This window comes from Bactrocera dorsalis, chromosome 6 (assembly GCF_023373825.1).
Source record: "Bactrocera dorsalis isolate Fly_Bdor chromosome 6, ASM2337382v1, whole genome shotgun sequence".
NCBI classification, from domain to species: domain Eukaryota; kingdom Metazoa; phylum Arthropoda; class Insecta; order Diptera; family Tephritidae; genus Bactrocera; species Bactrocera dorsalis.
In genome coordinates this window covers 23,973,496-23,994,131 of record NC_064308.1, presented here as the reverse complement: position 1 = coordinate 23,994,131, position 20,636 = coordinate 23,973,496, and the positions used below count along the sequence as shown (strand labels likewise).

The 20,636-nt window shown below is 36.3% G+C and overlaps 1 protein-coding gene across 44 annotated transcripts in view; it reads left to right on the top strand.

Moving 5' to 3' along the window:
• Window positions 1-20,636, top strand: part of LOC105225247 (sialin) — a 197,945-nt gene that overhangs the window by 138,740 nt on the left and 38,569 nt on the right. For 8 of the 44 annotated variants that reach the window (XM_049460247.1, XM_049460242.1, XM_049460243.1 and 5 more), the window contains 3 exons: window positions 16,654-16,898; window positions 16,959-18,038; window positions 18,102-18,446. The exons of the other annotated variants lie outside the window; for them this stretch is intronic. In XM_049460247.1, the coding sequence (XP_049316204.1) occupies window positions 16,716-16,898; window positions 16,959-18,038; window positions 18,102-18,296 (1,458 nt within the window). In that variant the 5' untranslated portion in view covers window positions 16,654-16,715 and the 3' untranslated portion in view covers window positions 18,297-18,446. Of the gene's footprint in view, window positions 1-16,653; window positions 16,899-16,958; window positions 18,039-18,101; window positions 18,447-20,636 lie in introns of those variants that run through there. 44 annotated transcript variants of the gene reach the window in all.

The following is a 20,636-nucleotide window of genomic DNA, read 5'->3' as shown; positions in this document are numbered from 1 at the left end:
GACCGACTGTTGCGCCAAAGAAACCTTCCTTGCCCACCCTGGCGTTAAAGTCGGCAGCTCTCATAAGTGGGCTCCAAGCGCTCATAGAAGGCATCTTCGGTCACATCGTCTTTCTCTTCCATCGGTGCGTGGGCGCAATTCAACGATATGTTGAAGAACCTAGCTTTGATGCGGATTGTGGCTAGACGTTCTTCCACCGGAGTGAATGATAGTACTTGGCGACGGAGCCTCTCTCCCACCACGAATCCCATACCAAACTTGCGCTCCTTTATATGGCCGCTGTAGGACCTACTTGTCTCATTCCTTGTCCCGTCTATCGCATTTCTTAGACGGCGGTGATGTCAGTTTTTATTTTCACGAGGATTTTCATCAACCAGCTGGGCAGCGGCAACCTCCCAATTAAGGGACCGGACATTCCAGCTGCATGCCCTCAAATCGTAGTCCTTATTTCGTTTGCCATGGTCGTCATCAAAAGGGGGTCTCTCATCCGAGGTTGGCTGTTATTTTTCATTGGTGTTGTTTTACGTGGCGAGTCCCAAACCCAGCGCAAAATCCTATGCAGGGGTTGTTTCGCCTTCTCACTTTAGCTCGCCTTCAAACGGATATTCTTAGGCTACCCAGAGGATACTTGGTTAAAGACCCGAAGTTGTGAGCTGCTTGAGCCATATGTAAAAGAATCGTTTCTAGCCACTCCCAAATGAATGGCGATCAGAGAACTTTCCTCTTTTGCGTAAACTTCTACACATGACTCCATCTGGATTGAACTACACTTTAAGTAAAAACACGATTGAGTTTTCTTAACAATTAGTGGTTTTTTGAAAGGACGTCATATCACTCTTATTGGAAAACCTTGTCTTATCGTATAGTAAGCTGTTTTTTAATTACTTAAAAGTAGGTCTTTGCTTTGTACGGATTGACTCAAAACATGTATGCCATATTTCCGTTCCCGTACAAATTCACTATTGAATGTATCGTGCATGGTCTTAATTTACGCAGCATCTTGCGAACATTACTACGCACAAATATTCTAATGATGTCAGTACCACTTTATAACGGGTGATTTTTTTGAGGTTAGGATTTTCATGCATTAGTATTTGACAGATCACGTGGGATTTCAGACATGGTGTCAAAGAGAAAGATGCTCAGTATGCTTTGACATTTCATCATGAATAGACTTACTAACGAGCAACGCTTGCAAATCATTGAATTTTATTACCAAAATCAGTGTTCGGTTCGAAATGTGTTTCGCGCTTTACGTCCGATTTATGGTCTACATAATCGACCAAGTGAGCAAACAATTAATGCGATTGTGACCAAGTTTCGCACTCAGTTTACTTTATTGGACATTAAACCAACCACACGAATGCGTACAGTGCGTACAGAAGAGAATATTGCGTCTGTTTCTGAGAGTGTGGCTGAAGACCGTGAAATGTCGATTCGTCGCCGTTCGCAGCAATTGGGTTTGTGTTATTCGACCACATGGAAGATTTTACGCAAAGATCTTGGTGTAAAACCGTATAAAATACAGCTCGTGCAAGAACTGAAGCCGAACGATCTGCCACAACGTCGAATTTTCAGTGAATGGGCCCTAGAAAAGTTGGCAGAAAATCCGCTTTTTTATCGACAAATTTTGTTCAGCGATGAGGCTCATTTCTGGTTGAATGGCTACGTAAATAAGCAAAATTGCCGCATTTGGGGTGAAGAGCAACCAGAAGCCGTTCAAGAACTGCCCATGCATCCCGAAAAATGCACTGTTTGGTGTGGTTTGTACGCTGGTGGAATCATTGGACCGTATTTTTTCAAAGATGCTGTTGGACGCAACGTTACGGTGAATGGCGATCGCTATCGTTCGATGCTAACAAACTTTTTGTTGCCAAAAATGGAAGAACTGAACTTGGTTGACATGTGGTTTCAACAAGATGGCGCTACATGCCACACAGCTCGCGATTCTATGGCCATTTTGAGGGAAAACTTCGGACAACAATTCATCTCAAGAAATGGACCCGTAAGTTGGCCACCAAGATCATGCGATTTAACGCCTTTAGACTATTTTTTGTGGGGCTACGTCAAGTCTAAAGTCTACAGAAATAAGCCAGCAACTATTCCAGCTTTGGAAGACAACATTTCCGAAGAAATTCGGGCTATTCCGGCCGAAATGCTCGAAAAAGTTGCCCAAAATTGGACTTTCCGAATGGACCACCTAAGACGCAGCCGCGGTCAACATTTAAATGAAATTATCTTCAAAAAGTAAATGTCATGAACCAATCTAACGTTTCAAATAAAGAACCGATGAGATTTTGCAAATTTTATGCGTTTTTTTTTTTTTAAAAAGTTATCAAGCTCTTAAAAAATCACCCTTTATAAGTATTTCTGCTCGAATTTCAAGTTCGAGAATTTCTTTTGTTAAGCGTACCCTATGTAAAATGCAAATTGTTCCACAATTTATGTGGATTTAATGGAATACAGGTTGCAATAAGGATGGGAAAAAGTGACCGAATTAGATACGAAGTACATCAGTCAGTGTATGATCCCAATGAATATCATCCTTCAGTAATTTTAATCATCTTCACGATATGTTTCGCAGATTTCACCGTCGATTGTTCGTAGGCTGGCGAATGAATAGCTAAAAACATTTGTAATTGCTTAGGTAAGCTAAGTATGTAAATACGTCTCAGCGCATCGGTTGAACAAAGATTCACATTTGCTGGTACATGTTGTTCTTGTTTCTGCCGTTTAAATTTTTTGTTTGGTACATTCCATGCAAAATATTTTTTTACACATTTCAGAGTATTATATATTTTTGTGAGTGGATCGCTTGCACATGTCTCAAAGAAGCTTGTCAACATTGTCGCTGGTGATCGTTCAGCTTGTTTCACTGTATTTTCTACCGTAAAATAAACTTATTGGCCATTTTCCAGTTGAACAGCTAAATGCACTACAGCGGGGTGACGGTCATGTATTGTAAATAACAGGGTTCTCCAAATAGCTTCATTGGTACTAACATATCTTATAATCATCATTATCATTTGATACAGCCATATCCATTTCTTTAGTAGCATACTTGTAAATAAATTTAATTGATTTTATTGAATTACAGTACTCAACATTGCAATAAGCTTTGAATGTTTTACAAAGTAGCGCCGCATATGGAACAACGGTTATAGACTACTAGATCTTCATTACTATTTTTTGATTGTCCGACGGCATCATATCTAATGCTGTTTTAAACAGTTTGATCAAGTGATGAGCGATATTGCAATTTTTCAATTCCTGTGGTTTCAGTGATTGCTATTTTTAAATGAGTTTGTATTGCTATAGGACGAACTAAAGCAACGAATCAAAAAATTTCTTAAGCAGTTGCAACTTCAGATTACTTTTTCCAACGACTAAACTTATATAACTAAGACATATTTTTCACATTTGCATGTAAAAATATTATAATTTTGACCTTTTCATCGTCCAAGCGGACGCAGAAAATATTGGGCGGTCATTCAACTCTAGAATGCCTATATTGGACAGGTTTCTTAAAATTTGTCAAAGATGTTTGTATGAAATTTTTTATTTAAAAAAATTACATTTTGCATATACTCACTTATTTACTTTGAAAAATGTCTTACCATTATTAAAAATCGTAAGAACGTTACAGTACAAAAGTTAATAAAACCTGCTGTGAGGAAAAGTCGTATCTAAGTATTTAACATACCTGTTACTTTTCTGTTTTTTTCGATTTTGCTACAGTAAAACCTGTCTAAGATGGACGCCGCGGTTCATCACTTTTTGTCCCACTTACGCGAGTGTCCATGTTATAAAGAAATGATTCTTTTCTTATTTTATTGACTTTGTTTTAAAAATTAGTTAAAAATACGTACATTGAATTCAACATATATGTAAGTGTGTAATAGAAAAACAAAAATCAACACATTTTAGAATACGGATATACATATGTACAACTTATGTTTTAGAAAAATATGCACCTATTTCAGTTTGTTTTAATTTTGATAAGCTTATTAGCTATTATCGTGGCAAGGAAATCCAGCATGTTGAAAGCATTTTCTTATGACAAGAGGGTCTTATTCGTCCCAGGAAGAAACCAACCATCGAATAGCATCCAAAACAGAAATTCTTTTCGACAATTCACTTGCATTGTTGCTTTCGTCAAGATGTGTTATCAGAGAAAGCATCATTTTTGATCTATATTTTGTTTTTACATTTTGAATAATTCCTTGGTCGAGAGGTTGTATTTCTGCCGGTAGGTTTGGTGGCAGAAATTTTACAAACACATTTGAATATTCATTTATTAAACTGTGGCTTGTAGCGTTGTCAATGAACAAAATATTGTTCTATTTTGCTTCTTCATTTGGTCATTGATAGAACTAAGCCAATGCTGGAAAAATACACTTGTCATCCAAACCTTTTTATTGTGAACCCATTGCACAATACAATTTTGAGTGCCGATTTTATTTCGGTCAAAAGCTCGCGACTTCGCAGCGTTAAGCTTAGTACGCAGCTCTCAAGAAACGTAAAAACTTCATATAAAAAAACGCTTGAGAAACGGTCCAGAAACGTTCCTGCGATAAAGTTACTTGTGGTAGTACGCAGCTCTTAAGAAAGCTAGTACTAATTTTTAATACTTTTTTTCAATAAAATGTGAATATGGCAAACCTGGTTTTGCAAAGAAACATCAAATCAATAATTGTTTCTTGCAGGAAATTCGAAGTAATCGTCAAATTCATCCTAAATTAGTTGAAATCATTACTATAAAGTGTGTTCCATTTTGAAATGTTGTATAAAACCAACCAATCATCAACAACATTCCTTAAATCTCAATGAAAATATTTGTGTTACCATACACATACATACATACATACATACGCACAAAGTTTGTTTACTTTGTTTATTCTCTCTTGCTCTTCTAATGTGGATCATTCACAATGCGTAACCAGCTGTCAAAATTACTTGAGAAATAATGTATTTTTGTTCTTGAGCAATTACTTGAGAGCTGCGTACCAACCTTTACCTATAACCAACGACATTAACTTTTCTCCTGTACTACTGGAGCAAAACAATACGCTCAGTCTTTCTTTTGCCAGTTTACCTCCTTTACAAACTGCGCCTTTTGCAAGAGACTTCGAGTAGGTAATTGACGATAAAACACTCCAGTTTCATCCGCATTAAACTGATTCTCAGGTATATAATTTTTTAAAAGTGTTGGTAGTTTTTCTTTCCAATCTGAGGCAGCTTTAAGATCTACATTCGCTCCTTCACCACTTAAAGCTTTAAATTGAATGTTATGTCTCAAGCGGAAAGATTCTAACCACCCATTGCTTGCTCTAAAGTTTTCTATTTGTAACTCAGGAGCCAATAGCTTAGCCTTTTCTTGAATTATTGGGTCACTGATCGCAATATTCTTAGACCTGCATTTTTCAAAAAACGATTTCACACCCTCATTTATTTTTTCAAAATCAGTTATACGTGTTTTTCTTTTGCGTTCCGGATCGGGGTTGCTTTCTAATTATTTTATAATATGTTCCTTTTTATTTTTAATATTAGCGATTGTTGATTAGGAAACTCCATATTTTTCTGTCAATTTCCTTATAGATAGGCTTTTTTCAATATCTCACTTTTAATTTTCAGAGATAACTCCACTGGGTGTTTTCTTTTTGACATGATTGCAACAACTGATCAAATATGCATAATTGTGTTATAGCTAATCCATGAAATTTGATGCATACATAATTTCGCAAAAATAACGCCATTACAACGTTTGAAAAATTTCATTGATGCCGAAATACAAATATGTACATTTGTGTGTAATATACATATGTAGGTATAGCACATAAGTAAATAGCATACAAATATGCATGCATATTAAATGTGTTGTCCAAGATATAAAGGGATTTTAATGCTTGCTGTTTAAATATTGAGACAAATTTTGTCCAACTTCCAAGATAGGCAGTGTCCAAATTAAGCAGTGAATATATGGATATTTTGTACTATATTACTTTGGTACAGAACTTTTTGTCCTATTTGAGCGAGTGTCCAAGTTATAAGGGTGTCCAACTTTACCGGTATTAGAATCGCAAGTAAGCCTATTAAACTGAACTGTTAAAAAATCGCAATTTCATAAGTTTTTTGTGAACTGCTATCGCAATTCAGAGTTTAGAACTGTTGTGGCAATCGCTTTCATAGAGTGAACTGCTATTTACAAAATGATCGTCGTGGCAATATGCGATTATTTATTCGCATAGACAAAATCACCGACAGAGAATTATCGCTCATCACTAATCAACGGAGTTGTTACAAGCTTCATGATAATCTTTCTCCCAGCTGTACGATTGAGCGTGTATTCACTTCATTTTAAGAATTTCCCTGAAAATAAATTTCTATTCACCATCAACTGATGGCAACAATGTTCCTACATAGTGGTGAAATTGCACTTGAATCTGAATAGATTTGTATATTAATATGTTATTTAACCCTCATTTTGACGGATACTTGGATTGACATATAGAGTACCAATGGGCCTGGCTAGACCCAAAAGCAAACCTAACATCATTTTGGAGAAACTTTAATTTTTTTATTTCAAATAACATTTTAAAAACTCAAATAAAGTATTCACGAAAAGCAAGTAAAAGATTGAAAATAGAATTAATTTTCCTTTATGCACTTAAAGCATTTGTAATAACATTTTGAATATTGTTGACATACAGCATCTGCGCACTCTTGGCAAAAGAACCTTGTTTTACGACGATGTTTGTCTTGAGCATGGCATAAGCTGCAGTTCCTTTTATTTTCTAAAGTCTCACTTTTGGTGTCTGTTAGCGTATTTGGTTGTTTCTGTAAAATAAATTTTGTAACTTGTAAATGTGTTTGCTCTATATATAACGGGTGATTTTTTTGAGGTTAGGATTTTCATGCATTAGTATTTGACAGATCACGTGGGATTTCAGACATGGTGTCAAAGAGAAAGATGCTCAGTATGCTTTGACATTTCATCATGAATAGACTTACTAACGAGCAACGCTTGCAAATCATTGAATTTTATTACCAAAATCAGTGTTCGGTTCGAAATGTGTTTCGCGCGCGTGTTTTGTTCAGCGATGAGGCTCATTTCTGGTTGAATGGCTACGTAAATAAGCAAAATTGCCGCATTTGGGGTGAAGAGCAACCAGAAGCCGTTCAAGAACTGCCCATGCATCCCGAAAAATGCACTGTTTGGTGTGGTTTGTACGCTGGTGGAATCATTGGACCGTATTTTTTCAAAGATGCTGTTGGACGCAACGTTACGGTGAATGGCGATCGCTATCGTTCGACGCTAACAAACTTTTTGTTGCCAAAAATGGAAGAACTGAACTTGGTTGACATGTGGTTTCAACAAGATGGCGCTACATGCCACACAGCTCGCGATTCTATGGCCATTTTGAGGGAAAACTTCGGACAACAATTCATCTCAAGAAATGGACCCGTAAGTTGGCCACCAAGATCATGCGATTTAACGCCTTTAGACTATTTTTTGTGGGGCTACGTCAAGTCTAAAGTCTACAGAAATAAGCCAGCAACTATTCCAGCTTTGGAAGACAACATTTCCGAAGAAATTCGGGCTATTCCGGCCGAAATGCTCGAAAAAGTTGCCCAAAATTGGACTTTCCGAATGGACCACCTAAGACGCAGCCGCGGTCAACATTTAAATGAAATTATCTTCAAAAAGTAAATGTCATGAACCAATCTAACGTTTCAAATAAAGAACCGATGAGATTTTGCAAATTTTATGCGTTTTTTTTTAAAAAAAAGTTATCAAGCTCCTAAAAAATCACCCTTTATAACATTACTGAATACATACCTCAAATTTTCCCAAAATATCTTCAATTGCGGAACGGCAAACGGAATGCTTTATTACATGTATATTGTTACGTCTCGACTCGATTTGCGGATGAGCTAACATTTCGGACAAATCATATAAAAACTTTCTACGAGCGTCTGATTTAGTGTAATTGTTATTTTCTTTGCATATAATAAAACTGCTTAATGCCATTGCATCAACAATATTATAAAAAAATGCAAGAGTCCATCTCTTAGTTTTTCTTTTGGTAGTGTAATGCGTTAGCATTTGGTCCATGGTATCAACACCAACTTTAGTTTTGTTGTAATGCATTATTGCTGCTGGTTTTCGCTTGACGCCTTCAACTTCCTTATCGTAATGTACCGTGGACAGTAATATTACCGCTTTGTTTTTCTTAGGAACATATGTACAAATGGCTACGTTGTCTTGATGAAATCCAAACTCAGATGAAAGAACTGCCCTATTCTTGTTTTTACATGCTTTATTGCTTCGAAGGGTTCCAACGAAGGACAGCCCCAAGCTTATTAGCCGCTTACATAAATTGAAAGTGGAAAAAAAGTTGTCAGCTACTATTGTGCGCCCAGAATTTGAATATTTTGAAACCAAACGTATAAGCTCATTTTCTCCTTGGTTCTTTGCTCTCCCTTCGTTGGGTTCTTTTCCGGTATAGATATTTCCACTCAAAGGATAATGAGTTTTTGCGTCACAAGCCCACCATATTTTTATACCGTACTTAGCCGGTTTTGAAGGTATGTACTGAGTAAATTTCGTTCTTCCTCGATACGGAAAAAGTTGTTCGTCAACAGTTTTATCGCTATATGGACGAAAATTCTTCTGGAGATTTGCATTTAGAAAGTTCCAAATATCTCGTATAGGTGCCGCTTTATCTGTTTCTAAGCGGAAGGGTCTAGTGCGACCGTCATCAAATCGTATATAACGGGATATGGTCAAAAACCGACGGTAAGACATCGTTGCTCTGAAAATTGGCAATTGGTTTGTTTTCCATAAAACTGACGCAGCCTGACTATTGTTATTGCTGACTCCTGCTGCTATAAGAATGCCTAGAAAACCTCTGAGCTCCGTTTCTGTAAAGTTTTGCCATTCTTTCAATTTGTTGGGATTTTTAAAGTTCCATTCATTGATTTTTTCCGTACCGTAATTGTTGGTTTCGCTTACAATGATGTATGATATGTTTGGTGTAAAAAACGCATCGAAAACTTCAACAGGCGAACATGATGTGATTGTCGATCCACCGGATGATCGCAGGACATTATGGGAGCGAACACGACTACTTTGAGGTGCTGCCTTACTCCAAACGGTCCCATCTTTGCCAATAAAGTTGTTACCTTCATCAATATTCAAATCATCGTCGCTATCTGTGCTACTATATTCTTCAGCGACTTCAATTTCATGTTCAGCTTCAACATCTGAAGCTTTAAATTCCAACTCGTTTTCTATTTCTGAGGCGCCGAAATCAATATCATTATCATCATTTTCACTGTTGTTTTCAATCTCTTCTGCCAAAGCATTTGCAACCAAGTCATCAAAATTTGGATCACTACGCGGCACATTATCATATATGAAATCTATTTTACTCATTTTTATTCAATAAATACACACTTTCACAGAATACCACCGATTATTCTTTACTTGAATGTGAACATCACTTTTCACTTCTAACTTCAAATGACAACATCTAACATGTGAAAACCAACAATGTTTTTGATAACGGAACTTTAAATTCAAATGAGCAAAACAAATCATGAATAGAATAACAAGAGAGCATTCCAATTCATATAAAAGTATGTTCCCGTTGCGTAATGAGCGCATGGGTCTGGCCAGACCCATTAGTACTCAATATGATTTTTCGGTTAAAAACTATAATTTAAAAACTGTTTATCAATTTTTATAAATATATATATGAATAAAATCATACTAAAATATATCATCTAGGATATCATGAAGTATTGAAACACAAACGTGTGTACTAGTATATGAAATAGTGATTTAAAGTTCAAAAAGGTCTGGCTGGACCCATCAGTACAAATGAGGGTTAAAAAAATACCATAAAAGTTGGATGGAAACCATATTAGCATTTGCACCAACTCATTTAGAACATACTGTTATACCTTTGAATATCCTGCAAGAAATAATCTGGGATTGGATCTTGCCCTTGATTTGTTCAGGTGGTGTCAATTCGAATCGAAACCTCAAAGTATTATCATATGACAAAATTGATTTGATGGTATGGTATGGTATAACACCTGACTTGCTTTACGCGTACGCCGACAGATATTTATAGCCTAGCTGGTGGTATTTTAAACTCCCTTCCAACGACACTAGTTTCGATTTTACCCCTAAATCAAAACAATTTCCGTCAAGTGCGACCAATAGATTGAAGAACTGTTACATTTTTTTGTAATAGGGTTGCGTGTATTCTTGTTACCAAAATACAAATACATTTTTTATACAAACCTTACCGTGGCAATAACGAACACAATAAAAAAGAATTATCTACTTTGATAAGTGATCAGTATAGATATAAGTCTGAATTTGATTCTGGGAAGGTCTGTTATTCGTTTCAAAATTTTGAGAATGTATCTTCCCTGCAAAAGCCATTGCTTATCTCTTTACCCCAGGTAGGGTAAGCTCATCCTTGTCTCCCAGTACCCAGATGAGGTAAATCCAATTACAGCTTCATGGACTGTTAAACTATTTGACGCACTATTAATCCATAAGCATTTTTTCTTGTAGGACGAGATCGCTTTGAATGCGCTTTGAGCTTTATCACTGCACACTAGTAATGAGCGATATTTCACTACCGGTGATTTTTTCACTGTGATTGAAAAATCGCAAATCGCAACTGCGATCACTTTTTATAAATAGCAGTTCGCTTCTATGAACTGCGATTGCGATCGCAGTTCGAAACTGTGATCGCAGTTCGAACCAGTGATCGCAGTTCGAACCAGTGATTGCGATCGCAGTTCGAAACTGTGATCGCAGTTCGAACCTGTGAATTACGATCACAATAGCAAATAGCAGAAAAGTAACAACTTTCTTCAGGGTATTGTATATATCGTATATGCTATTTTTCGTCATAGCGGTTTGAAGTTTAGGAAACTCGCGTTAATTATTTGGTCTTGAAAATATTAAAAGCGGATATTCTAAACAAACAAATTATCAACCACACTAATGGTAATTCCTTCTAAGAAATGTGTGAAACCATCATACCAACATACAAATGAACTATGCAATACGCTCTAAGTGTCAGGTAGCCGAACCGCTCCAATATTTGCGAAAATATAGTGAAAAGAAAGGCGGAAAACCTACGTAAGTGGTAAGTGGAACAGACCCGGACTTTTATTCGGCCAAACAGTGTCAAATTGGCAGAATCTGCCGCTACAACAACAACAACACCGTTTGAACGTCGACTTAGTTGCGATCGCAATAGCAATATAAAATCACAGTGATTTAAAAATAGCAATCACTGAAATCACAGTGATTTAAAAATCGCAATATCGCTCATCTCTACTGCACACAGACTTATTTCAAAGGTATTTTCCTTAAACGTTCGGTAAACAACATACACTTGATAGCCTGTGCTACCTCACTTACAAAGTAAAGTAACGATATGGTCGCCAGTATGTGGTAAAACTCAGTCGAATTGGCTTCGTAGTATGAAATACAATGGCAGCATGCACCTTGATCTGCTATTGAAGACTTACATAGCGATGGCTACATGCTTCCGCTTAAATAACACAGTTCACACCTACCCAAGCAGTTTCTGCAGTTCCTGTCGTCATCTTTTTCAATAAGTGATTGGCGTACGTAGACTTAAACCAACAAACGACAAGAGTAATTCTACCGCAACTTCGCTCAAGGTATTTGCGCAAGCTAAACTTACTAAACTACTGTCGAGAATTAACCCCGATAGAACACATATATGGGCTACGTGCAATAAGTCCCCGCATGACTCTAACCACTTCTTTGTACGCCCAACAAATCACTCTCATCTTACACTTCTTTCTCTTTGGTCCGACCCCGTCAACAGCACAATTGCTGAGCCTACTGTTGGATGACTTCGATGGCAACCAACTTGAATCTTATCTTAGCTTAGGTGGGAGATTATAAAACCGCTCCAACAAAGACAACATAAAATGAGCAGCTCCTTGGAGAGAAAAGTTATATGTAATGGAATCGTTTCTGGCCGCTCCCAAGTGAACTTTCCACACTTGCGTGAATATCTACACATGGCTCCATCCATCCATATGAAAACACTCTAGCTCTAAGAGTATTTGACGTAGTTCCCGGCGAAACGCAGCAAGATGAAGAGCTCCACTCTGTAGGAAAGACCAGGTGGAGGAGGACCTGGCTACACTTGGAATTTCTAATTGGCGACAACAGCGAAAAGAAAAAACGACTGGCGCGCTGTTGTAAACAATAAAGAAGAAGAAGTTAGCATATGTACAGACGAACATGATTAAACCGATTCAGAGCTTATACATATATGTTAACATGGCAAATGTTAACAATTGCGAAATAAAAGTAATAATGCGTAATCAGCAATAATGAGTAAAGCATAGCGGAAATGCATCTTTAGCTGCACAATATTTCCCACAGCAAAAGCCAGACGATTTCATTAGCATAAAAGCTCATTTTTCGGTGTGAAGCGGAAATCCAACCCAAATAAGTCAATTCAGAGAATTGGCAACAACATCAAGTCAGCAGTTGGCCAGTGCAACTTAGCTTAGCTTTTAAGTAAAGTAATTTTTAAGTTTTAGTCTTAGCTCTGTAATCAAACAAAGAAGAACTAAATAACATTTTTTTTAAAAGAAATTCACTTAAAATTTCTTAACTGGCGCCCAACGTGGGGTCTTCGCTAGTCGCGTTCGTGATACTCAGCGGCTACCATTAGAAGACAAGGATAATGCTTACCACCCCATAGACGGCCTGCCCAGGAGAATGTTCCTGCTACTAGAGTAAGAATTAATTTTAAGAATCAATATTAATATATTCACATATGTAAAAGAATTTTTAAAATATAAAAAGTGAAACTGTTTAATGCGAAACAAACTATGTTTAAGAAATCTTTAATGCAAAGGTGAACACAATCTAAGAATAGTGACATAATTTAAGAAAGAGAGCGTAATTCAGAAAAAATAGTTGAACTAGACGAGATAATATTATATCGAAAATAAGCTAACTAAAAGTGAAAAATTTAGAAAGGAAAGTTTTAACTCAAAACAAAATAAGCTAGGGATAAATTAAATTTTTAAAATAAAAAATATTAGAAATATATCAATCATGCCAGTTAATCCTGCCAACCTCGTTCGGCCACCAATACTTAATGCACCCCAAGGGCCACCAGCACCTTCTGGTCAGCCTCTTGCCTCTTCTAATTCATTCTCTATGGATGAGTTAACTACCGTAATCACAGGAATTGTGAACAATGTTTTAAGGACTGAAGGGCGAAACATGGTTCAAGCCGCCCTTAATCCAAATTCCAACTTTTCAAATTTCACGGACATTACCATAGACTCAAGACTACCCGGGAATGTCTCTGAATTAGACAAAATACCAGATGTGGTACGATGTCTTCGGGAGTTCTCCGGAAATCCGGGAGAATTCACATCTTGGAGGAAAAGCGTGGACAGGAAGAATACAATCATGAACTCCATTACAAACCAGGCACAACTGACGTGGTAGCCGACGCACTATCAAGAACGCCTCCCGAACCAATTAACGCCTTGTCAGTAACCCAGCATAGTGACGAGAGCTCATCCGATAACTTAATTTGGCATGTAGAATCCCCAATTAACGTTTTCAAAAACCAAATCTTCCTAAATTCAGGCCCAATTTCTACCTATCAATTCAAGATAGTATTCTCCACATACCATAGACACGTCATTGAAAAACCGGAATATAACTCAAAAACATTAATAAATTTCCTAAAAAGGTAAGTAAACCCACTTTAGTAACTATAAAACCAGGTTTTCTCAACTCCAAGTCCAGGATGTGACAGACGAACAGCAACAAGAAGAAATAATCATAAATACCCATAAAAGTGCACATAGGAATTCTCGTGAAAACAAACTTCAAATTTTAGAAAATTACTATTTTCCCTCCATGACCAAAACAATAAAAAGAATTATTCAGCAATGCTCAGTTTGCAAAGAAAATAAGTACGACCGCCACCCTACCAAACCAAAACTAGGAGTTTCCAGGACAAATAATGCGCTGTTTAAAAGCAGAGCGAAGTTTCCCCTCATTCACCGAACTCCTCGATAACTCCATCTACGAGTACAATTTTTCAGTCACTCCTCCACAAAGAACCAATAGAGGTATTTTTCGGGAGAAGAATCTCCATAGATCCAAGCCAATTTGAAAGAGCTTGGGAAGAAATTATCTCGGAACTAAAAAATAGACAACTAAAAGATCTTTCCTACCATAATAAAGCCCGTCATCCAATTAAAACATATAACCCTGGAGAAATAATTTACGTTAGGATAAACAAACGACTAGGAACCAAAATATCTCCAAAATTTAGAAAAGAAATAGTAAAGGAAGACAAAAATTCTACCGTTTTGACTGAATCAGGAAAAGTAGTTCATAAACGCAATATAAAAAATCAAAATTAAAATTTTTGTTTCCAGACTTCTCCTTAGTTATGACTACTCCACAGCACAAATAGTTACAATAAATGACGGACTAGTAAAAATCCAGAATGGAGACTTCAGGCTAATACACATAATCGACCTCAACAAGTACGAACAATTTCTGACGGACATGTACAGATTCACCTCTTCGGGCATACCCAAGGACACAATCCTTTGTCCCATCCTAAAACACGAATTAACCCAATCTCTTCAAAATTTAGATACAATAAAACCTGTCGAAAGAAGACAGAAAAGATCCATAATTAGTTTAGGAATGGCTTGGAAATTCATAGCCGGAAGCCCCGATCACGAGGATCTGGATGTAATAACCAAAAATCTTAATGATATTGATAATAATAATAATAAACAAGTACTAATTAACAATATTTTTAACGAAAAAATTAATAACATTAGCATGATAGTAAATAATCTTCTTAATAACATAAGGAAAGATACTTATGTAGAAAACGAGACTATTATAAATTTGCAAAATAGAATAAGATTAATAAAAGAAGAGTTGATTAACATTACATTGGGCAAAGAAAGACATTTTAAAAACATTATTGTTAAATAAAAATTTAATCGAAATTGCGTTAGAAAATTTAGAAAATGACGAAATACCTTTCAAAAATGCTGAAGAAGCACTAGAAATATCAAATATAAATGTAATTAGCCAAAATATGACAATATTTTACTTGGTAAAAATACCATTAACTATTAAGGAAAATTTTCAAAAAATGATTATAAGACCAGTTGTTAAGCAAAACAAAATTATAATTAATGTCGAATTTGATAAAATATTAAAGGGTACAAAAGATATCTATGGAATTAAAGAAGTATGTAATAATTATAATAATTGGGATTTGTAAGCAAACTCAACTTGTAAATATAAGTAATAGTAGTTGTATACCTAGAGTAGTAAATAGCCTAAATTCATCTTGCACTTTAACAAACGGCCACGATATCCAACAAATCGAAGAAGTAAAACCCGGCACCATATTACTTAATGGCTTTCAAGGGGTAATAGATGCTGACGGAATGCAGAAAAATTTACCAGGGACACACCTTATTAATTTTCATAACTCAACGTTAAAAATATATCATCAATTTTACATTAATTACGATTTGGTTCCACTGCCGGCAATCCCAGCAGTCCTGCAACCAGCACCAATCGAATGAAATCGAATTGAATTACTTTCTCTCCAGGCCTTAAAGGAGTTTCATATTGATAACATACGAAGAATAAATCTTCTGAAGACAACAACGATATCCAATAGCTCCCTTTCACTTGGAGCCGTTGCAACTATCATTCTCGGTATAATATTTTTTCGAATATTCTGGAAAAGGCACCAAAACAGAATAATCATATCTTCAAGCCTGGACCTTAACCAGATGCCCCCCGTGAATGTTGATCTTAAGGAAATCTTAAGGAGATCAATGATCAAAATACTTACATCAATTTTAACAACCTCCCCTATTTTTGATAGGCTCTCGAGACTATCGCTTTTAAGAGGGGAAGTGTTAACATGGCAAATGTTAACAATTGCTAAATAAAAGTAATAATGCGAAGTGAGCAATAATGAGTAAAGCATAGCGGAAATGCATCTTTAGTTGCACAATATTTCCCACAGCAAAAGCCAGACGCTTTCATTAGCATAAAAGCTCATTTTTCGGTGTGAAGCGGAAGTCCAACACGCGCAACCCAAATAAGTCAATTCAGAGAATTGGCAACAACATCAAGTCAGCAGTTGGCCAGTGCAACTTAACTTAGCTTTTAAATTAAGCTCTGTAATCAAACAAAGAAGAACTAAATAAAATTTTTTTAAAAGAAATTCACTTAAAATTTCTTAACTTATATATTTTATGGTTTCTATGACCTTTACACCTGTTACAAACTTTGTGCAAACTGTTCCGCATATAAAAAAATTCCTCTATTAAAACTTCACTTGAAACTTGGTGCTTGAAACTTCGGGAAACATTTAACAAAAAATTGCTTGCATGCTTAAGAATGTATGTACATATATTGGGTACATGGTTTTAGTTAACGCAACTTCTATTTTATATGTACATCATTGAATGTATGTTTATTTCCATTATTTTAAATACGGCACACCATGCGTTTTGTGAGCATAATTCGTTATTTGTGTTTATTTTCAGCTCGAATACCTGCTCGTTTGGTACTTTACTTTTTATCATGGTCTGGATTTTTGGTTTCATTTATGATGCGCAACGATATAAACTTTGCCCTCGTGGCAATGGTGCGTCCATCAGACCTGTCGAGTTCCTTAAGCACTTCTGATTCCAGCAGCAAATTGTTTAGCTCCGCTGATAAAAATGAAACAAACAAACAACTATTTTTTAATAATGACAATACGAATATATCTGTGATAAACTCAACAATGGTAATATTTTATGTACAATTTTTGATGTTTCGAATATATACAACATTTTTATAATTTTAGAACTCCGAAAACAATGACGACTTATATGATTGGTCTCCAACGGTGAAATCAATAGTTGTAAGCTCCTTTTACTGGTGCTATGTATTGTCACAAGTTGTCGGTGGGATCGCTACACAATACTTTGGTACAAAACAAGTATTTGGATGGTCACAATTTGCTACAGCGTTATGTAGCCTATGTATTCCCTTCGGGGCTGACCTACACTATTCCGCTGTGATAATATTGCGATCTGTGCAAGGTTTCGCTTCTGGGTTAACATGGCCGGCTATGTACGCAATAGTAGGCTATTGGATACCGTTAGCCGAACGGTCCCGGTTTATGTCCAGTTTTCAAGGCTTTAGTATAGGTATTGGCTTAACATACCCTTTATGTGGATTTATCATTGATAACTTCGGCTGGCGATATGTCTTTTTTACCACTGGTTCTTTGGGTATGATTTGGTGTATATTGTGGTATTACTTAGCGTTTAACACGCCTAAGGAACATCCACGAATTTCTACTCAAGAAATTGAATATATTGAAGTAAGTGTTAGTTCAGAAGCAAAAGAAACAATAGGTATGAAGGTGCCATGGAAATCAATTTTTACTTCTTTGCCCGCGTATGCGATTGGCATAACTACATTTGGAAGAATTTGGATTCACTATATATTTATTGTGTGTGGTCCAAATTTTATGAAAAATATGCTTAAATTCAACTATAAGACCAACGGCTTCCTCTCCGGAATGCCTTTTATTTGCTCCTATATCTCGTCTGTTATATTTTGCTATGTTGCTGATAAATTGATGCTAAGTAATTGGATGAGTCTCACAAATGTACGCAAACTCTTTACCGCATTGTCACAAGTTGTACCTGGCATTCTGGTATACTTGATTGGATATATAGACAAAAACATTGTATTATTATTGGTAGTTTGGTTTCTGTCAGTTACATTCATAACAGCCTCATATGCAGGTGCAATGGCTAACATTGTTGATATTGCTCCGAATTTAGCTGGTCCGGTCCTTGCTTTTTGCCAAACAATACATATGTCAGCATCATTTCTTTCTCCACTGGTATCCGGTATAATAGTAACAAACGAGGTATATTTTTCCTTATTAGTAATTTTACGTTCAAAATATGTTGTATGTTGCAATAATTTTCAGAGTTCTATAGAACAGTGGCGTCTAGTATTTGGAGTTTCATCCGTAATAGCAATATTAACATTTGTCGTTTATCAAATCTATGGAACTGCTGAAATTCAGAACTGGAACTACCCCCAGTCCCGCAGTGATGGTTCTGCAGAAGAGTGCCAAATCCTTAATAAGCGGAAAGAAAACATACGGAAAGATGATTTGTAAATTATGTAATTAAATATATGTACTTAACCAACTTACAGTTTTTATACATCGCTTTTATATGTGCTCTCTTAACAAAGGCAAAATTTACAAAGGTATATAATAATATATGTATGTATGCGTCATATGCAAATATAAGAGAAGTAAACCTTATGTATGTATTAGTTGTTTTGCATTTGTTAGTAATGTGAAGGTCTTAATACTATTTAAATAATGTGTGGTTTGTCTAAGGAATCGGATATTAGAAAAGAATATAATAAAAATGAAACTTATTAATTTTACATATATTTCAGAACATCATCGATTGCTAAAGTAATGTGGAGTACAAGAAACAGTAGATGTAGAAGGAACTCTGCTATTCAAAAACTATCAAAGTATCAAATGATGCTTTTGCATGGATCAAATTCCAAATTCGTAATGCTTTATAGTAGTATTTATTATTATTTTAAACATAGAGACTGTGAAGGGTTTATTTTAATTTAAAATATTATTTTCGTGAAAATCCAATATTTTACCGAAACTTTTATCCTAAAACAAGAAAAAACATCGGTAGGACTAAAGCTTTAATATTCACACAATAACTTGATTTTGATCGATCCTTGCCTAAAGTTTGCTAAATGATATAGTTGTCCGATCTAGAATTTTTTTTTTTTTTATAGCGTTGCCTTAGGAAATAATCCATGCCAAATTTCATAAAGATATCTAGATCAGAAAAATCTTGGAGAGAAGCGGATGAATGCAATAATTTCCGATCTTTACCTCAAAAACTAAGAGACTAATTCGCGTATAAACAGACAAAAGGACGGACGAACAGACGATCATGACTTAATCGACTCGGCTCGCCATGAGTGGTGTGAGCTCAAGCATGACTTCAAGTGCGCATTGCGAGTCGTTGCAGTTTCGATAGTTGGAGCCCTACTGCAGTCTGCGAAGATTTTAGGGCCCAGTTGCGGTAGCTATATGTGATTATCGGTCGCACGATCTTGGTGTACAGCCCCAGTATTTTCCAGCCAGCCGATTGCACACCATTAGTGCTTTTGTCGCCTTGATCAAGGTCAGGTCAACTTTCTGCTTCCATCGCAAAGTGGAATCCAGCGTGTTACCACGATATTTGATCATGTTGTTCATCTCTACCTCTCTGCCCTTAAATGCAGGGCTCCTTAGGCCGTGCAGAGACCTACGTCTCGTGAACGGGACAATGGTCGTCTTAGAGGGGTTGATGCTCAACTCGACCCTACTACACCACTCTTTTGTAAGGTTTAAACCTCTTTGTACAGCGTTTTTCTGGAAAGTAATAAGACTGAGTCGATTAAAAAAATTTTATTGAACCAATCGTTACAATTATTTAAAAACTTTCAAAATAGGCTCCTTTTGCGTCAATACAGCGCTGCCAACGCGATTTGCAAGCATTGAAGGCGTCACGGAAGGCATTCTACGGAATATCCTTGAGAGCCGAGGTGCATTGTGCTTGAATCCTCTTTCATCAATGACTGCGAAGTCTTGTCGGACTCGATTGACCCTTCGTTTGAGTCTCTTGAGGACTTCCGCGTAAAACTTGGCGTAGACGGTTTGTCTAGGAGGAACAAATTCATGGTGAGCGATGCCTTTGATGTCAAAAAAGACAATTAGCATCGTTTGATTTTGGAATGGCTCATTCTTCTGGTCTTCATCATCGATCTCTTCCCAGCCCTCCAAAACGGATTAATCCTTCTGCTCTAAAGCTGCCTGCTCGTTCTTTAGCTAAGACTGCCCTCTACCGAATCCAGTCGGTGCGTGCGCACTCCAAAATACAGTCGCGGCGGAAGTAAATCACTCCTATTATTTTCCGGACAAACCCTGCATTAAGACGGAAAGAGTGGCTGTCTTCATAAACGCAGTTTGCAATGCAACACTGTAAAGAAATTCATTTACAATGCAAAGAAATATTGCATGGCAACACTGCTTTGTCAAATAAATTGTTGGCATTTTACTGCATTTATGAACGCGCAAAAGATTGGTACCTTGCATCACTAACATTAACATATTCGACAACAAAGATTTTTAAATGAATGTGCAGGAATATTGATGTATTCTTTTGAAAACAGCCTCGGAATTGGCTGATAATAGAGAATCAAGCAGCAGTGTTATCAAAAAAATAATAAACAAAAGAAATCGCCGTCGTTTTGCATTATTAGCTAGCGAAAATTAACGGAGAAGAATTCCAAATCCAAAAATTTTTGTAAGATTATCGAAAGCATGGAAGACGATGTATTTTATTCTCATTTTCGAATGAAGAAAAGTAAATCTCAGGTATTTATTATAAAATACGTAGAGTATTGAGTAAGTTGATAAAACTAATACCCC